The sequence below is a fragment of the Oncorhynchus nerka genome, linkage group LG22 (genome assembly GCF_034236695.1).
Source record: "Oncorhynchus nerka isolate Pitt River linkage group LG22, Oner_Uvic_2.0, whole genome shotgun sequence".
NCBI classification, from domain to species: domain Eukaryota; kingdom Metazoa; phylum Chordata; class Actinopteri; order Salmoniformes; family Salmonidae; genus Oncorhynchus; species Oncorhynchus nerka.
In genome coordinates, this window is record NC_088417.1 from 54,701,588 (window position 1) to 54,719,094 (window position 17,507).

The 17,507-nt window shown below is 41.0% G+C and overlaps 1 protein-coding gene and 1 pseudogene across 3 annotated transcripts in view; one reads left to right on the forward strand and one right to left on the reverse strand.

Annotated features, from left to right (window-relative positions):
* LOC115105357 (MAP/microtubule affinity-regulating kinase 4-like) overlaps positions 1-8,199 on the forward strand; it is a 60,305-nt gene extending 52,106 nt beyond the window's left edge. The window contains exons 16-17 of one of the 3 annotated variants that reach the window (XM_029627302.2): positions 935-979; positions 1,615-8,199. In XM_029627302.2, the coding sequence (XP_029483162.2) occupies positions 935-979; positions 1,615-1,966 (397 nt within the window). In that variant the 3' untranslated portion in view covers positions 1,967-8,199. Of the gene's footprint in view, positions 1-934 lie in introns of all 3 variants that reach the window. The other 2 variants (XM_029627304.2, XM_065007260.1) reach the window with 2 other exon arrangements.
* Positions 8,200-9,125: 926 nt separating this feature from the next.
* LOC135563886 (creatine kinase M-type-like) lies at positions 9,126-12,167 on the reverse strand (annotated as a pseudogene).
* Positions 12,168-17,507: the final 5,340 nt, after the last annotated feature.

A 17,507-nucleotide genomic window follows, 5' to 3' on the forward strand; every position in this document is an offset into this window, starting at 1 on the left:
ATATATACTTGTGTAATTGATTTTAAGAAAGGCGTTGATGTTTATGGTTGATGTTTATGGTTAGGTACACATTGGTGCAACGACAGTGCTTTTTTCGTGAATGCACTTGTTAAATCACCCGTTTGGCGAAGTAAGCTGTGATTCAATGATAAATTAACAGGCACCGCATCGATTATATGCAACGCAGGACAAGCTAGATAAACTAGTAATATCATCAACCATGTGTAGATAACTAGTGATTATGTTAAGATTGATTGTTTTTTTATAAGATAAGTTTAATGCTAGCTAGCACCTTACCTTGGCTCCTTGCTGCACTCGCATAACATGTTGTCAAGCCTGCCACGGAGTCTCCTCGTGGAGTGCAATGTAATCGGCCATAATCGGTGTCCAAAAATGCAGATTACCGATTGTTATGAAAACTTGAAATAGGCCCTAATTAATCGGTCGACCTTTAATCACAATGACGACAAAAGGTTTTCCTACTAATTATTTGCCTCCTTTAGAAATGTTAATCAATGGCAGTTGACAATGCATTGAGTAGAATGTTCACTCGGGAGTCAGCCCTCAATATAGAACTTATATAACAATATTGTGACGCAACGTACAACCGATGAATACCTGGAGTTTTTTGTCGCTGTTGTCATTTGCTTGTTCTACTCTATGATTTCCTTTCCTTTCTTTTTGAATGGCTTCAAAGTATTGTGGATTGATGGTGACTCTCTCTGTGTACTTGGTGGACATGGAACTGCATCTCCCATAAAACACCACTCTGATTCCCCATTTAATTGTGTGTGTGTGTGCGTGCGTGCGTGTGTGTGTGTGTGTGTGTGTGTGTGTGTGTGTGTGTGTGTGTGTGTGTGTGTGTGTGTGTGTGTGTGCGTGCGTGCGTGTGTGTGTGTGTGTGTGTGTGTGTGTGTGTGTGTACTCTACGCAGGGTCACAAATGAACCTGAGGGAATCTGCCGATCTGCGGTCACAAGGTCAGTATATGTCACAAGGTCAGTATATCCGGCAACCCTTTGTCACCTCATCTATAACCTCAATATAACCGTGTTAGGTTGTTGTCATGTTTCAGACAGTAAACTTGCTCACATTAACTGAAAATTCATTCTTAGATTTAAAGGCCCAGTGCTGTCAAAAATGTTGATCAGTGTTATTTTCTGATAGTTGCTGGTTGAAAATACAATATACACAGGACCTTCTAATCAACAGGCTTGCATCGTCTGGAGTTTTTGCTTGCAATGGTGACATCACCATCCGGTAAATTGGTAAAGAGACCTAAAACAAATAGAGTTCCAAACCTCTCTGCCAATACAGCTATTGTTCAGTTTCCCCCTCCCCACTCCTATCAAAATTCTTGATTGAGAAATATGTTTTTGCTAAAAAAATGGAAATATATTGCAGTAAGGTACTTAATTGTTACCCAGAAATTATTTGATATTGATATAAAAATGGCTGCATTGGGCCTTTACTAGATTCAACCACCCATTCTCACATTCTTTTCTCCTTACCCACCCCTTTCCCTCTAACAACTCTTCTCTCCTCCTTTTTCTTTTACTCTCTCACCACTCTTTCTCTTTCTTTTTTTCTGTCACTCTCCCTTTCTGGTCACCAGTCGCCATTTACCTGGGCATCAAAAAGCGGCCGAGCCCTGGGCCATCGGATGTGGCTGGAATCTGAGGGTACCCCGGGGGCGGCGGGACCCAGCGGAGGTGGTGCTGGCTCTGCGGGAGGCGGCACGGGGCTGCGGCTGCCAGGTCCACCACGTCAGCCCCTTCCTGCTCTCCTGCACCCACGGGGCGTCCGGCGGTTGCGTGGCCTTCAAGGCAGAGGTGTGCCACCTCTCCACGGGGGGTGGTGCCTCCAACAATAAGACTTCCAACGGGGTGCGCTATACACGACTTTGGGGAGCACCGCTCGTTTTCCGGGACATCGCCATGCAAATCTCAAAGGACCTCGAACTCTGAATATAATGGGGGTTGAGTAGGATGGAAAGAAAAATACAGAGAAAGAGCGATGTGGGGCTGGACTCAAGATAAAATACATTTGCCCCTGTCTCTTACGTGGCTATAGCCCTACCCCCCTCTGCACCAGTCTCAACCTAACCACCCGCCCCTATCCCCATCGCCACACCACCCAGACCCAAATGTACCCCCTGCGTCCCTCTCACCACTACAACTGAACAGCTTCACCCACTGGAACCTGATCAGACAGGAATCCAGCTTAAAATGTTTTACTGTTAACTCTAGCCATAATGACTATTACTTTTATGATTGGTATCATTGTCTTTTTTAACGATCACCAACTCCGTACCGACAACATCAAAAACATTCTCGAAAACATTTCTCGTATTTCGCCGTCTTGGACGCGTGTCACAGTACAGATATAGGATCTTGATTTGATCACCCTGTTGCAGGATAACTTTCCTGCAATACAGGAAATGTAAAACTTGTAGTGTATTTGAGGATTAAAAAGGCTTCTGAAGTTTGTAAATCCACTTCAAAATTTCAGACTTTATTTTCCCTTACGAAAAATGTATCAACCCATAAAACATTTCCATTAATTATAATCCACATAATAATTCACATTTCCTGTTGCTGCAGGATTATTTTCCTGCTGTAGCTAACTGGCTCAAATTAAGATCCTACATCTATGTATGTATTGCTCTTTCTTCTCCCATTTGAACATTGATACTGATGAAGTGATCATCCAAGGACTTCTGTGGACGATATGCACAAATATGGAGACAGTTAACTCAATGATTTGACAAGCGGCATCAAAGGTTACTCTGTTTTTCTATTTGTGCACAGTATAGGCGGGATTGGATTGTTGGGCAATGACAGAAGTTGACAAGACACTTTGAACCAGCCAATGGGAACCTTCACATCCATTTCCACTAACATCATCAACTGAATAAGGTAGTAGGTGGGGATGTTATCTCGGACACATCATGAATCAATCTCAGTTAGTCTTATTGCATATGACATAAATAAACTGGACTGATATAGGTTTCACTTTTGTAGTATTGTACAAACCAAACACCATAATAAGCTATAATGTTAATGTGTAATGTCAGGCAGTATACACTTTGGTACATATCATGCTCCATTTTAGATATCAGTGCCAATACGAAAACTGAATCTATGTACAGTGCATTCGGAAAGTATTCAAACCCCTTGACTTTTTTCACATTTTTTTAACTTTACAGCCTCATTCTAAAATGGATGAAACATTTTGTTTTTTCTCATCAATCTTACACACAATACCCCATAATGACACAGCGAAAACAGGTTTTTAGACATTTGTATAAAACAAATATAACAGAAATACCTTATTTACATAAGTGTTCAGACCCTTTGCTATGAGACTTTAAAGTTAGCTCAGGTGCAACCTGTTTCCATTGATCATCCTTGAGATGTTTTTACAACTTGATTGGAGTCCATCTGTGGTAAATTCAATTGATTGGCCATGATTTGGAAAGGCACATAACTGCCTATGTAAGGTCCCACAGTTGACAGTGCATGTCAAAGCAAAAACCAAGCAATGAGGTCGAGGGAATTGTCCGTAGAGCTCCGAGACAGGATGGTGTCAAGGCACAGATCTGGGGAAGGCTATAAAAAAATGTCTGCAGCATTGAAGGTCCCCAAGAACACAGTGGCCTCCATCATTCTTAAATGGAAGAAGTTTGGAACTACCAAAACTCTTCCTAGAGCTGGCCACCCGACCAAACTGAGCAAGAATCCAATGGTCACTCTGACAGAGCTCCAGAGTTCCTCTTTGGAGATGGGAAAACCTTCCAGAAGGACAACTATCTCTGCAGCCCTCCACCATTCAGGCCTTTATGGTAGTGTGGCCAGACGGAAGCTACTCCTCAATAAAATGCACATGACAGCCCACTTGGAGTTTGCCAAAAGGCACCTAAACTATTTGGCCTGAATGCCAAGCGCCAATTCTGGAGGACCTGGCACCATCCCTATGTGGAAGCATGGTGATTGCAGCATCATGCTGTGGGGATGTTTTTCAGCGGCAGGGACTGGGAAACTAGTCAGGATCGAGGGAAAGATGAAGGAAAGTAAGTACAGAGAGATCCTTGATGAAAACCTGCTCCATAGCGCTCAGCACCTCAGACTGGGGAAAAAGTTAACTTTCCAACAGGACAACGATCCTAACATGCTGACTAGACCGGACACGCCGCGTGCGCGAGTGTCGCAAAATACATTTAGAAATATATGTTATTCAATTATTTCACCCACACTGCTCGCGTGCACCAATGAGCGTCTGCGATGCCAAGGGCTAAAATAGGACTCCTTTCTATTTCTGATGCAGATCGCTCTGCAAGTCCTGCCTCTTCCATCTCCTCGTTGGTTTATAGAAGCAGGTACCCACATGCCATCTCCTCATTGGTTATACCCGCGTGGGTGATTGAATGATGAACTGTTGCCGGTTGTCGTGGTAAATCTACGAAAGTTTAGATGCCAATCGCCACATAAATTAAACGATGAAAAGGCCTGGAAGGAGGAGAGATGACTAGAAAGATTCAGTTGGCTGTTTTATGTGTGGATTAATTGTCGGCGTAGAGGACCTTGTGCCTTTCAGGTAAAATAACAACTCAATGTTTATATCCCAGGACAAATTAGCTAGCAACAGCAAGCTATCTAAATAGGACAAATTAGCTAGCAAGGTCAAGCTAACTAGCCTAATTGCCATACATGTTTAATGCTTTTCGACCTGTCCCCAAATGAATGTCATTGGTTCAGAGTTTGTTTTGATATTTTAATCTGCGTGTCGTGATCGCGTTTGGTGTAGGGGGACAAAATAAATGTATGCACGATAGCGCACGATGGCGCATGCGCCCAGCCGGTTTGGGTTCCGTGTAAGCATGCAGCCAAGACAGCGCAGGAGCAGCTTCGGTACAAGTCTTTGAATGTCCTTGAGTTGCCCCGCCAGAGCTCAGACTTGAACCCGATCGAACATCTCTGGAGAGACCTGAAAATAGCTGTGCAGCGACGCTTCCCATCCAACCTGACAGAGCTTGAGAGGATCTGCAGAGAAGAAATAGGAGAAACTCCCCAAATACAGGTGTGCCAAGCTTGTAGCATCATACCCAAAAATAATCTAGGCTGTAGTCGCTGCCAAAGGTGCTTCAACAAAGTACTGAGTAAAGGGTCTGAATACTTATGTAAATGTCATATTTCAGTTTTTTATTTTTAAACAATTGCAAAAATGTCTAAACCTGTTTTTCGCTTTGTCATTATGGGGTATTGTGTGTAGATTGATGAGGAAAATGTTTTATTCAATCCATTTTAGAATAAGGCTGTAACGTAACAAAATGTGGAACAATTCAAGGGATCTGAAAACATTCTGAATGCACTGTAGATCAAAATTGTGGTTCGTAGCGCTATACATTTTTTCACCTTCAAACCTCTAGCTATCTGTAGCTTTGGTTTCCTGCACATACCCTTGGAAAGTAATTCCTTTGCCAAATTCCTGTTCCGTAGATACTCTTTTATCCCTCTGATTGGCTGGGATCAATGTCTGTGTTGGCACTGGTCATCATCAATAATCATATCAAGCCATTTCTAAGCATTTTATCCCCTACCTCTCACGGTTTGATCTCTCCCTTTCACCTTTCCTGAACAGAGTTGAATTCAAGTCCTGAAACAGTTGCACAGTGAGTTGTTCCTCAGCATAAAATAGTTTAACTTAATGTCTAATGACTAAAAGGGTGACTGGGAAAACAGTTTTTGTTTCAATGCAAAACCAGTTCAGTGCAGAACATTGTGCCCTTGAACACCACATGGCTTTGCCAAAATGCAAAGCTGTCAAGCTTCATAGTGAACCAAATCTGGAACAGACCTGGGTTGAAATACATTATTATTTAACATTTCAAATAACCTTAGATACTCTGCCCTAAACGTTGGGCAAAAAGAAAGAGTATTTCAGTAGTATTTTTTTAACAATATTTGCCCACTGAAATAGGCTACATAGTTCAGAGAAACTCAATATAGAAACTCAAATAGAGATAATACTTGATCCAGATCTGTTTAGGAATAAGTTATATTTCTTTCAATGTGATGCAATGCAATTTTGTTTGGATTCTATTCCGTGCCCTGACGTTTTATCTTCAGCTATCTCTCAACATTGAAGGTGAACATCAAAATCTGTTTTTTTTCCCTGAGGTAACTGCAACCGTCCAATCCCATTCCTACTGTTACACACGCTGGTGCCTCAACTCTGACACCCTTTAGCATTTTGGCACTGGTTATCTTCAGATCTACTGTTGTCTACTGTTGATGACTGTGGGTTGCTGTGAGGTGTCGGGGGAATGCATAGACACACAGATGAGTCATTTAGAGAGAGAGAGCCTTAAAGGCAGTGTGACTGGGATGCTGTGTTTTCCCTCTTGCACCCCTTATGCACATAGTACATGTTCAATGCTGGAAAATAAGCTAAAAAAGGCTTCCTCACATTCCCCCCTGATAAGAATGAATGATGTACTATGATGTTCATGTAGGCTACAAGATTTCTGCCTGATTATTTACTGGTAATACTCTCGATCTCAGTTGTGGCTTTTTGCTCATGGTGACATAACCAGTCAGAACAACGTGGTCATTTAACATTTGATCTCTTTTTATTTATTTCAATCTTCACCACAAGCGTTTTTACTGTCCGTATGTCCGTTTGTTTTTGCAATCCTCCTCTTGTTTTGTTTTTCGAAAACACTCCCAGCTGTCATCCACTTCACAGACACTTCGTTAAATCATCTCTTCAGAACCTCCTCAGTGCCGTTTTGTCTGCTACGCTGCCACACGACAGGATCCCCTATAGAGGAGAGCAATACTAATCTACAACAATACACAGCCCTCAACAGTACAGACAGATAGATTCACGGGCCTGAGGAGGGTCAGTCCTATGTCCTATAACATTGTGGTGTATATTAGCATTAGGTAATATAGACCTTGATGCACTTTGCTTTGACTTGAATCAGCTCCTTCCAGTGGAATCTCGGGCAAAGCCCACAACGAGCCACTGGAGGGCGCCAATGTCTTAAATGTGAACACTTCAATTTGTTGATATTTGCACAGGTACTTTATTTATTTTTAGAATAATATCGTAATAAAAAATCTGCATTTATATCAGCCAGTTTATGGCTGTATAGAAAATATATGAATATAGTATATATCTTAGAGCTCAAGGTTTATTTATAGCTAGAGCAAGGGAAGTACTTCTAGTTTAAAGCAGTTTCTGTCAATGACAATGTGGAACAATACCAACCTGCAATCCTGCATGACTTCAAAGTTTGGGTTTTAGGGAGAGGGGGGGGGGGGGGGGTTTGAAATGATTCATATCCATTATTCATAAAAATGCAGTCAGTGTTTGGACATATATATGGTACAGAGAAATGGTACCAAGTACAAATGGCAGGCTTTTGGCCAATTGCAATGATTTCAGTCAATCTTCTATTACTTACAGGGAAATTGGTTCAATTTGGACAATTTTACTTCCTGAATTCTGCAATTGTAACTTAAAAGGATTATCCACTGGATTTTCAGAAATGTACTTCACAAGTCTCACATTTTCTCCACCCGTATAACAAAATGTCAAATGTGTCTAATGTGTTGTTGCAAATTCTGACATTTTAAATTGATGTTTCAATTCACACTATCCCTGATAAACACAAGTGTCAGGCAGATCTGATAGGAAAACCTTGGGTGCGTTCAAGCAATAGTAACGTCTGTTTAAGTCTTTACAGAATGAAAGTAAAGCATCTGGTTGATGAACATACTATGGTGAAGGAAAAAAAATGATGGGCTGACATTGTTTCCAGATGGAATATAATACAAACCTGTGAATTGCAGAAAGATAGTTCAATGTGTGCTGGTATGCCTATAAGAGACTGTCAGTGGTATAGATGGTTGTTGGACACAGTATTGTGACCCCAGGGGCTCAGTATTTAAGTAATGTACATTGTCATGCTAGAACTGTTTATTTTTGGAAATGATGTAATATGCAATAGAGGCCAATGAAACGGATGAAGAGACACATTTTGACCTGGACGCCTAATTCTGTACACCCCTTGACCCCTTCAGAAACAAACAATGTGAGATTGTGTTACCCAAAAGCCCTGTTGCTTTTGGTCTAGAGAGAAAGTGAGAAACATGGAGCGGACAAGAAATTAAATTCACAGATGTTGCCATTGTTTCTTTGTTTTTTGTTTGTTTAATGGATTTCTATGTTTGCTGCATGATTGATCATCAATTGATTCTTGCTGTTGATCTTACTACAGATAATAACTTCATTTGACAGTTAGGCTTTTGGAAAACATCTTTACCTACCACCCAGCAAACACACAACCACCACACAAAGCTATATAAATGTTTACTCCAGGTTGTGAGCGTCAACGTGCCCTTGCTACTTCGTAACAACACTTCGAATACCCTGTAAGTGCTACACTGTCTTAACAACAGCACCTTTAACTATTAGTATATTCTACACCCTACAGTGTTAAAAAGTACATTCTATTATAGGCAAAATATTTACACAGAGCTGGTTTTGTATGTAACATTTCACGTTTACACCCTATACTGTTCAAATGTAATCACTATTAGAGTTTACATTTCCTCTGATGCAGTTTAGTTGTAACACTTGACGCCAGTGAAGAGTAAATACAACATTGGGCAGTGTTTGCCAGTGTTAATTTTCAACTATTCACAGAGTAACAGAAACTTTGTAAATGGTTAGAAAGCCTTAGAAAGCTAGAAACCCTTTTGAAATTGTAATGTTGATATATTAGGGCTCCCGAGTGTTGCAGTGGTCTAACTTGCTGCATCTCAGTGCAAGAGGTGTCACTACAGTCCCTGGTTCGAATTCAGGCTGTATCACATCCGGCCATGATTGGGAGTCCCATAGGGCGGCGCACAATTGGCCCAGCGTCGTCCGGGTTTGGCTGTGGTAGGCTGTCATTGTAAATAAGAATTTGTTCTTAACCAACTTGCCTAGTTAAATAAAATATATATATATATATTAGTGTAGTGTGAGACAATACGACAAGAGTGTTAACTCTACATTGAGTGCATGACCAAGAAAGACATCAACATCTGTATTTGTTCATGGAGATAGGTTTATTGGACCACAGTTTCAATGATAACTTTTACTGATACATTTTAACAATCCATGTGATGCCACATCTGTCAGACAAGCCCGACTACAGTGGATGCTGATCCCAGGACATTACCGACTGAATAGGAGAAAAGTGAGAAAAAATGGCAGAAGGAAGAAAAGGAAATGGGCCTGTGTTCTGGGTACCAGATTCCTCTAAAGTCGGGCCAGTCACGGGCCATAACAGCACCCAACAGTAGGGGGAGACGGGGCTTGTCAAACAAGAAGTGGTCATTGGTCAGCTGGTCCTGCTTGGCATCTGTCATGCCCTTCAGGGGGTAGTGCTTTCCCTTGAACACACCAGGGTGTTTAGAGCTGGAGACACAGAAAAACCCATTAAATATTATGTTCTACCATCCTCCCACTCTTAACAGCTAGAAGCTGTTCACTAAGAATTCTGGACCTGTATCCACAAAGCGTCTCAGAGTAGGAGTGCTGATTTAGGTTCAGGTCCGCACCTATCCATAATCATATTGTTTCTGGAGGAAAAAATGTAGCCGAGATCAGCACTTTGTTAATACGAGCCTTATCTATATTTCCAATAAACTCCCTTTCGCTCACCTTACTGCCTAGCTTCATGCACAATCCTGTTATTGCATATGTGGCTATTGGTAGATGGGAGGCTCACCCTCGACAGACAGTCTCTCCACTGCTCTGCGCTCACCACGGCTGTTGTGGGGGGGCAGGGTGTATCCCTTGATGCTGGACAGGACGTAGTTTGGTTCCAGGTCACCACCTCCCTACACAGAAACAAGGTCACAACTGAGTTTTAGACCTGAACCTTTGAAGTGGCTCAAACAAGTTTGTGATTCCGAACCCCCTATGTCCTGAAGAGATTATTCAACATTTTTCCACACTACTTTTGCTCAGCAGTACTCCTCCTATAGTGAATGAAACTCATAAAACATGTCAGAGGAAAGTCTCTACCTTCAGGTTCTCGAAATTCAGGTCAGTCTTGTGCTTGTCTGTGGGCTTGTTACCACTATGACGGTCTGAGATGATGGGGTCCAACAGATCCTTGAAGACCTCGTAGGACTCCTCATCACCAGCCACGCAGCCAATGGTCATGATGAAGAGGTGACCTGAAGACAGAGAGAGGAGAGGAGGGTAAGAAGGCAGCACATCTACGGAGTAGGCTTACTGACTTTAATGTACCACTCTGTGTTGTAAAAATATGCAAGACTTCAAGAAAGTGTGTGATATGTAAAATGCAAGTTACACATACAGTATTACAAGATTCCCCAACTGGTGGGCCGTCAGCCAAATTTGGCCCGCTTGTGATTTTATTTGGCCCCCCATGTTTTCTGAGCAAAAAATATATAATTTTTTAAAATTGATTTAATTGTTGGACATAAAAGACTGTAAAAACACCAGCAAATCAGCTCCAAGTTATATCCATTTCGGGAAATTTGTTCCCAAGTATTCCTACACATAATAGAGACATGTGAGTGTATACAAATACAAGCACGGTTTGAAATGGTTATGTTTTAGTCAAATATTATATATGTTTGGGCTTCTTGCGGTCAATATGCAGTCTACAAATGATTTGTAATTATGTTACAACCATCTGCTCAAGAAAAAAATTGGCTTGCGGCTGATTCTAGTTGATGGTCCCTGCAATATTATATTCGCTAACATGGATATGGGAGCAGATATCTATTGTATGAAACTAAAAGCCCACAAACATTGTTGCAGCGTGTGCATATGTTAAACCTGCAAATACCTTTGCGAGCTTCCCGTTTTCGGCTCAGAAACTCACAAGCAATGACTCCCGCTAAATCTGACAGTTGGCCATTTCTCCTCAGTTTGAGTTTGGTTTTCACTATGAATAGACAGTGTACCAATTTCACCTCTATTACAATGTTGCATTATTGAAACTCTTCAACTGGGTTCTTGTGTCCATCCCACTCAATGACTGGAGTGCAGTCTTGGTTATAGGCTACATCATTTCCCAGGCAGCACCAACTCCTACCACTTCATCCAGGATTGCAAATTACTGGAAAGAATTTTGGTAACGTTCACATTTGTTTTCCATTTTATTTTATCAGATGACATCTAGTGGCCTTTTTGGGTACTTCAGATGATCACAGGCGTCTGTAATTAAATCTGGACCTCTGTGTGGCCTTATCACATGTAAATAGTGGTGTAGTGGAGGGTAAATGTAAGTAAATGCAGTTTGTTCCTATACATTTTAACCACTGTATTTTTAACCCCGACCGGCAATAAGAGTTTACCCACTTTTTTTTTTAACTCTACATCACTGCATGTAAAATGTACTAAGACTATTATCATTTTATTTAATTAGAATGACAAAGCCGTAAAAAATCTACCTAAATATAAACCGTCAAATTAGTGGATACCATTGGTGTTTAATATGAGGGTTTCAGCATTAAATATATATATTTTTAAATGTACACACTTTTATTTATTTTACTATGTCAATATGTCTTTATTGTAAATGTTTTTTTTTGCAACCATAGTCTAGGCTATATTATATATTATGGTATTGGTATCTCTTAAGCGATGGCATTATGATTGATTTATGCCTAAGCTTTAGCTCAGCAGGCTACAATGGTTGTGCAGACTATTGTAGGGATATCTGCTCACTTCTACTATTGAGGTGGTTATTGTCTATCCTCGGGGGGTGTATAGGAGATGTGTGGCACTCACCAGGGTTGTTGACACCTGTCTGGATGCGGTCATCCTGTGTGAAGCCGGAGGAGGTTTGCTTGCCCCTCAGCTTGGCGTACATGTCCTTGGTCAGCACCTTGGCCATGTGGTTGTTGTGCTTGGTGAGGTTAGGGTACTCCTCCTCATCTTTGAAGTTGAGTTTGAAGTTGTTGTGGGTGTTACCGAAAGGCATGCTTGCGTTTCTAACACTGTGGGGGAAAAAATAACAAAACCTCTTTGATCTTTAGATTTTTATTGTCCATAATTTTCACAGAAAAACAGCATCGTATAGACACATTAGGAATCCCTGAATGGCTTTGAAACCACCAAATATAATAGTAACCTATCAAGAATGTTCCCAGACACTGACAGTTGAGGAGATTCAATAGAACAGCTGCAAAGACTAAACGGTATCCTAGTAACAAACGTCAGTCAATATCCATGTGCACTGTGTCAAGTTGTTCAGAATAGTTAAGGGGGAGCACTTATGCATTGGATATTTTTAACACCCTCACCCTCACCCCCGACCTCATAACCTCTTCAACATTCCACCCACCATACATAATCCTCTCTTCAGTCCCCTTACCACTATCTCACACTCAACCCCTCTCTTGAACACGCCTACCCTTTATTCCCTTTGTCCACTTACACACACTGAACAAAAATATAAACTCAACATGTAAAGTGTTGGTCCCATGTTTCATAAGCTGAAATAAAAGATCCCAGAAATGTTCCATTCGCACAGAAAGCATATTTCTCTTAAATTGTGAGCACACATTTGTCTACATCCCTGTTAGTGAGCAATTATCCTTTTCCAAGATAATCAATCCACCTGACAGGTGTGACATATCAAGACGCTGATTAAACAGCATGATCATTACACAGCTGCATCTTGTGCTGGGGACAATAAAAGGCCACTCTAAAATGTGCAGTTTTGTCACACAACACAATGCCACAGATGTCTCAAATTTGGAGGGAAAGTGCAATTGGCATGCTGACTGCAGGAATGCCCACCAGAGCTGTTGCCACACAATTTAATGTTAATTTCTCTACTATAAGCTGCCTCCTATGTCGATTTACAGAATATGGCAGTATGTCAAACAGGCCTCACAAACGCAGACCACGTGTAACTACGCCAGCCCAGGACATCCACGGACCTCCACATCGGGCTTCTTCACCTGTGGGATCATCTGAGACCAGCCACCTGGAAATCTGATGAAACTGTGGGTGTGCACAACCAAAGAATTTCTGCACAAACTGTCATAAACAATATCCTCTCCAGGGTCTTGACCTGACTGCAGTTCGGTGTCATAACAGACTTCAGTGGGAAAACGCTCACCATCACTGGCAAGCTGGAGAAGTGTGCTCTTCTCAGATGAATATTTGTTTCAACTGTACCAGGCAGACAGTGTGTATGGTGTTGAGTGTGCGAGCGGCTTGCTGATGTCAACGTTATGAATAGAGTGCATCATGGTGGCGGTGGGGTTATGGTATGGGCAGGCATAAGCTACGAACAACGAACACCATTGCATTTTATCGATGGACATTTCAATACCATGACGAGATCCTGAGGCCCCTTGTCGTGCCATCCATCCACCGCCATCACTTCATGTTTCAGCATGATAATGCATGACCCAATGTCGCAAGGATCTTTACACAATTCCGTGAAGCTGAAAATGTCCCAGTTCTTCGATTGCCTGCATACTTACCAGACATATAACCCATTGAGCATGTTTAGGATGCTCTGTATCTACGTGTACAAAGCATTTTCCATTTCCCGCCAATATCCAGCAACTTTGCACAGCCACTGAAGAGGAGTGGGACAACATTCCACAGGCCACAATCAACAGCCTGATCAACTCTATGCGAAGGATGTGTCGTGCAGCATGATGCAGGTCACACAAGATACTGACTGGTTTTCTGACCCACGCCCCTTCCTTTTTTTAAGGTATCTGTGACCAACAGATGCATATCTGTATTCCCAGTCATGTGAAATCCATAGATTAGGGCCTTATACATTTATTTCAATAGACAGATTTTTTTATATGAACTGTGACGTGGTAAAATCTTTGAAATTGTTGCATGTTGTGTTTATATTTTTGTTTAGTATACATATTCACCCCATACACTACACAATGCAAAGAGAACAAACACAGCCCCCCTTCACTTTACAATATACAGGTAACTGCCAACATAAAGGAAAACTTGAGTAAATGAGGGATACAAAGTATATTGAAAGCAAGTGCTTCCACGCAGGTGTGGAATTAACATCCCATCATGCTTAGGGTCTTGCATAAAATGCTGAGCAGGCCCAGTTGCCCATTATTTGGGCTACAATGGCTAGAAGAATAGGTCTCAGTGACTTTGAAATAGGTGTGATTGTTGGCACCTCTGGCAGGAGTTTCAGTGACGAAGACTGCTCAACTTGCTGATGTTTCACGATAAGCCATGGCCGTCTGCGTCACCAGATCTCAACCCAATTGAACACTTATGGGAGATTCTGGAGCGGGGCCTGAGATAGCATTTTCCACCATCGTTAACAAAATGCCAAATTATGGAACTTCTTGTGGAAGAATGGTGTCACATCCCTCCAATAGAGTTCGAGACCCTTGTATAATCTATGCCAAGGTGCGTTGAAACTGTTCTGGCAGCTCGTGGTGGCCCCACACCCTATTAAGACACTATGTTGATGTTTCCTTTATTTTGACAGTTACTTGTAGCTCCCTACTCTACAGTGTGATCACCCTATCAGCATTTTCATTGTCAAATGTGTCAAGAGAATCTGACACGTAGCCTATAAGATATTTTCAAATATCAATTGATTTTAAACTCAAACCAATTCTTCCAGAATGCCAGTGGTTTAAAGTACTTAAGTAAAACTACTTTAAAGTACTACGGGTATCTGTACTTCACTATTTATATTTTTGACTACTTTTACTCCACTACATTCCCCCCCGAAATAATGTACTTTATACTCCATGCGTTTTCCCTGACACCCAAAAGTAGTCGTTACATTTTGTATGTTTAACAGAACATGAAATTGGTCCAATTCACACACTTATCAAGAGAACACCCCTGTTCATCGCTACTGCCTCTGATCTGGCAGACTCACTAAATACAAATGATTAATTCGTAAATTATGTCTGAGTGTTGGAATGTGTCCTTGACTATCCATAAATAAATTTAAAAAACAAGAAAATTGTGCCGTTTGTATTGCCTAATAGAAGTCATTTGTAAAAAGTTTATTTTAGTTTACTTTTGATACTTAAAAACTTCTTGGGGATAGACCTCTTTTTTTCAAATTTTCACCTAAAATGACATACCCAAATCTAACAGCCAGTAATTCAGGCCATAAAGCAAGGATAGGCATATTCTTGGTACCATTTGAAAGGAAACACTTTGACGTTTGTGGAAATGTGAATTGAATGTAGGAGAATATAACACAATAGATCTGGTAGAAGAAAATATAAAGAAAAAAACTACCATATTTTTTCTACCACCATCTCTGAAATGCAACAGAAAGGTCCCACGTCTAGCCATCACTGGTTGTAATTCCAATGGTGTCGACAAGTGGGCATGTGCAGACGGATAACTTGAAGTATGAGCAAACTACATGACATTTAGTGTGAAGTCACCCAGGTACACTTGGGCAAATCATGAAGGAGACATTTACATTGACATATTTTTCTGTAAGAATATCATCAAATCTGTATACTTGGACTTTGATTTAGCTTTTCCAGTATTAGTAGCCATATTATAAGTTCAACATTTGCAAAACACCCAGTTTTCATAACTTCATAACTCTCCATATTCTTATTATTATTCTTATTTGTCCAAAAGAAAAAGGCTTGCTGTCGCACAAGTTTAGCAGCTACAGTTTGCGACAGATATGGGGTTTCCTGATACTCCCGTAAAACCCAGCTCAGTGGATATCTGTCTAGCTTTGTTTGACCCCAATTGGTGCTTATTTGACAAAATTACAGTTGATCAAGTGAAGATCGCCCGTGTCATCGGCGTGCCATGAAGGCATCGCTCTCTGATCAAATGTGGTGTCCTATAGGATATACTACACCCCTAATGATATAGTGAAGTCTGGTTACGTTCTAGGATCTCTGAGGAATAAATATGAACGTGATTTGACTGGTTGAAAAAATGTTTAGAATGAGATTTTCACAGATTCCTTTTTTTGAAAATTGAACGAGTGTAAATACAAAATCGATCGTGCATGCTATATGGACCTTTTTAGGATATGAAAAATTATTGTATCTAACAAAATGACACATCATGTTATCTCTGGGACCCGTTGAATGATAAATCAGAGCAAGATTCCACATTTCACCTTCAGAGGGGAATTTATCAAACCTATCGCGGTGTTTCGTTGTTAGGAGCTCTTCTCACACAGTAGATATTTGCAGTAATATCTAATGTAAATTGGACAGTGCAGTTATATTAACAAGAATTTAAGCTTTCAGCCGATAGAAGTCACTTATATGTACCGACATTTGTTGTTTCTCTAAAATCTGCGATCGTAACACAAGGTGCTGCATGATTTACAACTGTCCCATTGACGTGACGCCTATAGCTAATTAAGTACACTACCATTCAAAAGTTTGGGGTCACTGAGAAATGTCATTGTTTTTGAAAGAAAAGCACATTTTGTCCATTAAAATAACATCAAATTGATCCGAAATACAGTGTAGACATTGTTAATGTTATAAATGACTATTTTAGCTGGAAATGGCAGATTTTTTTATGGAATATCTACATAGTCGTACAGTGGCCCATTATCTGCAACCATCACTCCTGTGTTCCAATGGCAGACTGTGTTAGCTAATCCAAGTTTATAATTTTAAAAGGCTAATTGATCATTAGAAAACCCTTTTGCAATTATGTTAGCACAGCTGAAACCTTGTTCTAATTAAAGAAGCTATAAAACTGGCCTTCTTTAGACTAGTTGAGTATCTGGAGCGTCAGCGTTTGTGGATTCGATTACAGACTCAAAATGGCCAGAAACAAAGACCTTTCTTCTGAAACTCATCATTCTATCCTTTCTCTGAGAAATGAAGGCTATTCCATGTGAGAAATTGCCAAGAAACTGAAGATCTCGTACAACGCTGTGTACTACTCCCTTCGCAGAACAGCGCAAACTGGCTCGAACCAGAATAGAAAGCGGAGCGGGAGTCCCCGGTGCACAACTGAGCAAGAGGACAAGTACATTAGAGTGTCTAGTTTTAGAAACAGACTCCTCACAAGTTCTCAACTGGCAGCTTCATTAAATAGTACCCGCAAAACACCAGTCTCAATGTCAACAGTGACGAGGCGATGGCGGGACAAATGACGAGTTGGAATTTTACCTGAAGACCAGACAAGAATGAAGTAACAGTCCTTGGGATCAGATCTTGTTCATCAGAGCCACAACAAACTCTGAAGGTCTTTGCCTCAGTTTAAATACCAGACAGACACACAGCCATATTCTGGCCATTTTAGTTTCTGCACGATTAGACCCTTATAGGAGAACAATACTAGTCCTACAGAACACAGACATATAATGAATCTTGTCTTCCCTCCTCCTCAAACCTCACCCCTCCCCTAGCGTCACCCCTCCTCCTCAACCTTTACCCCTTCTCTAGTCAAGTTTCAACCTGGGGTTACATTGGAATTTAGGGACAAGCAGACCCC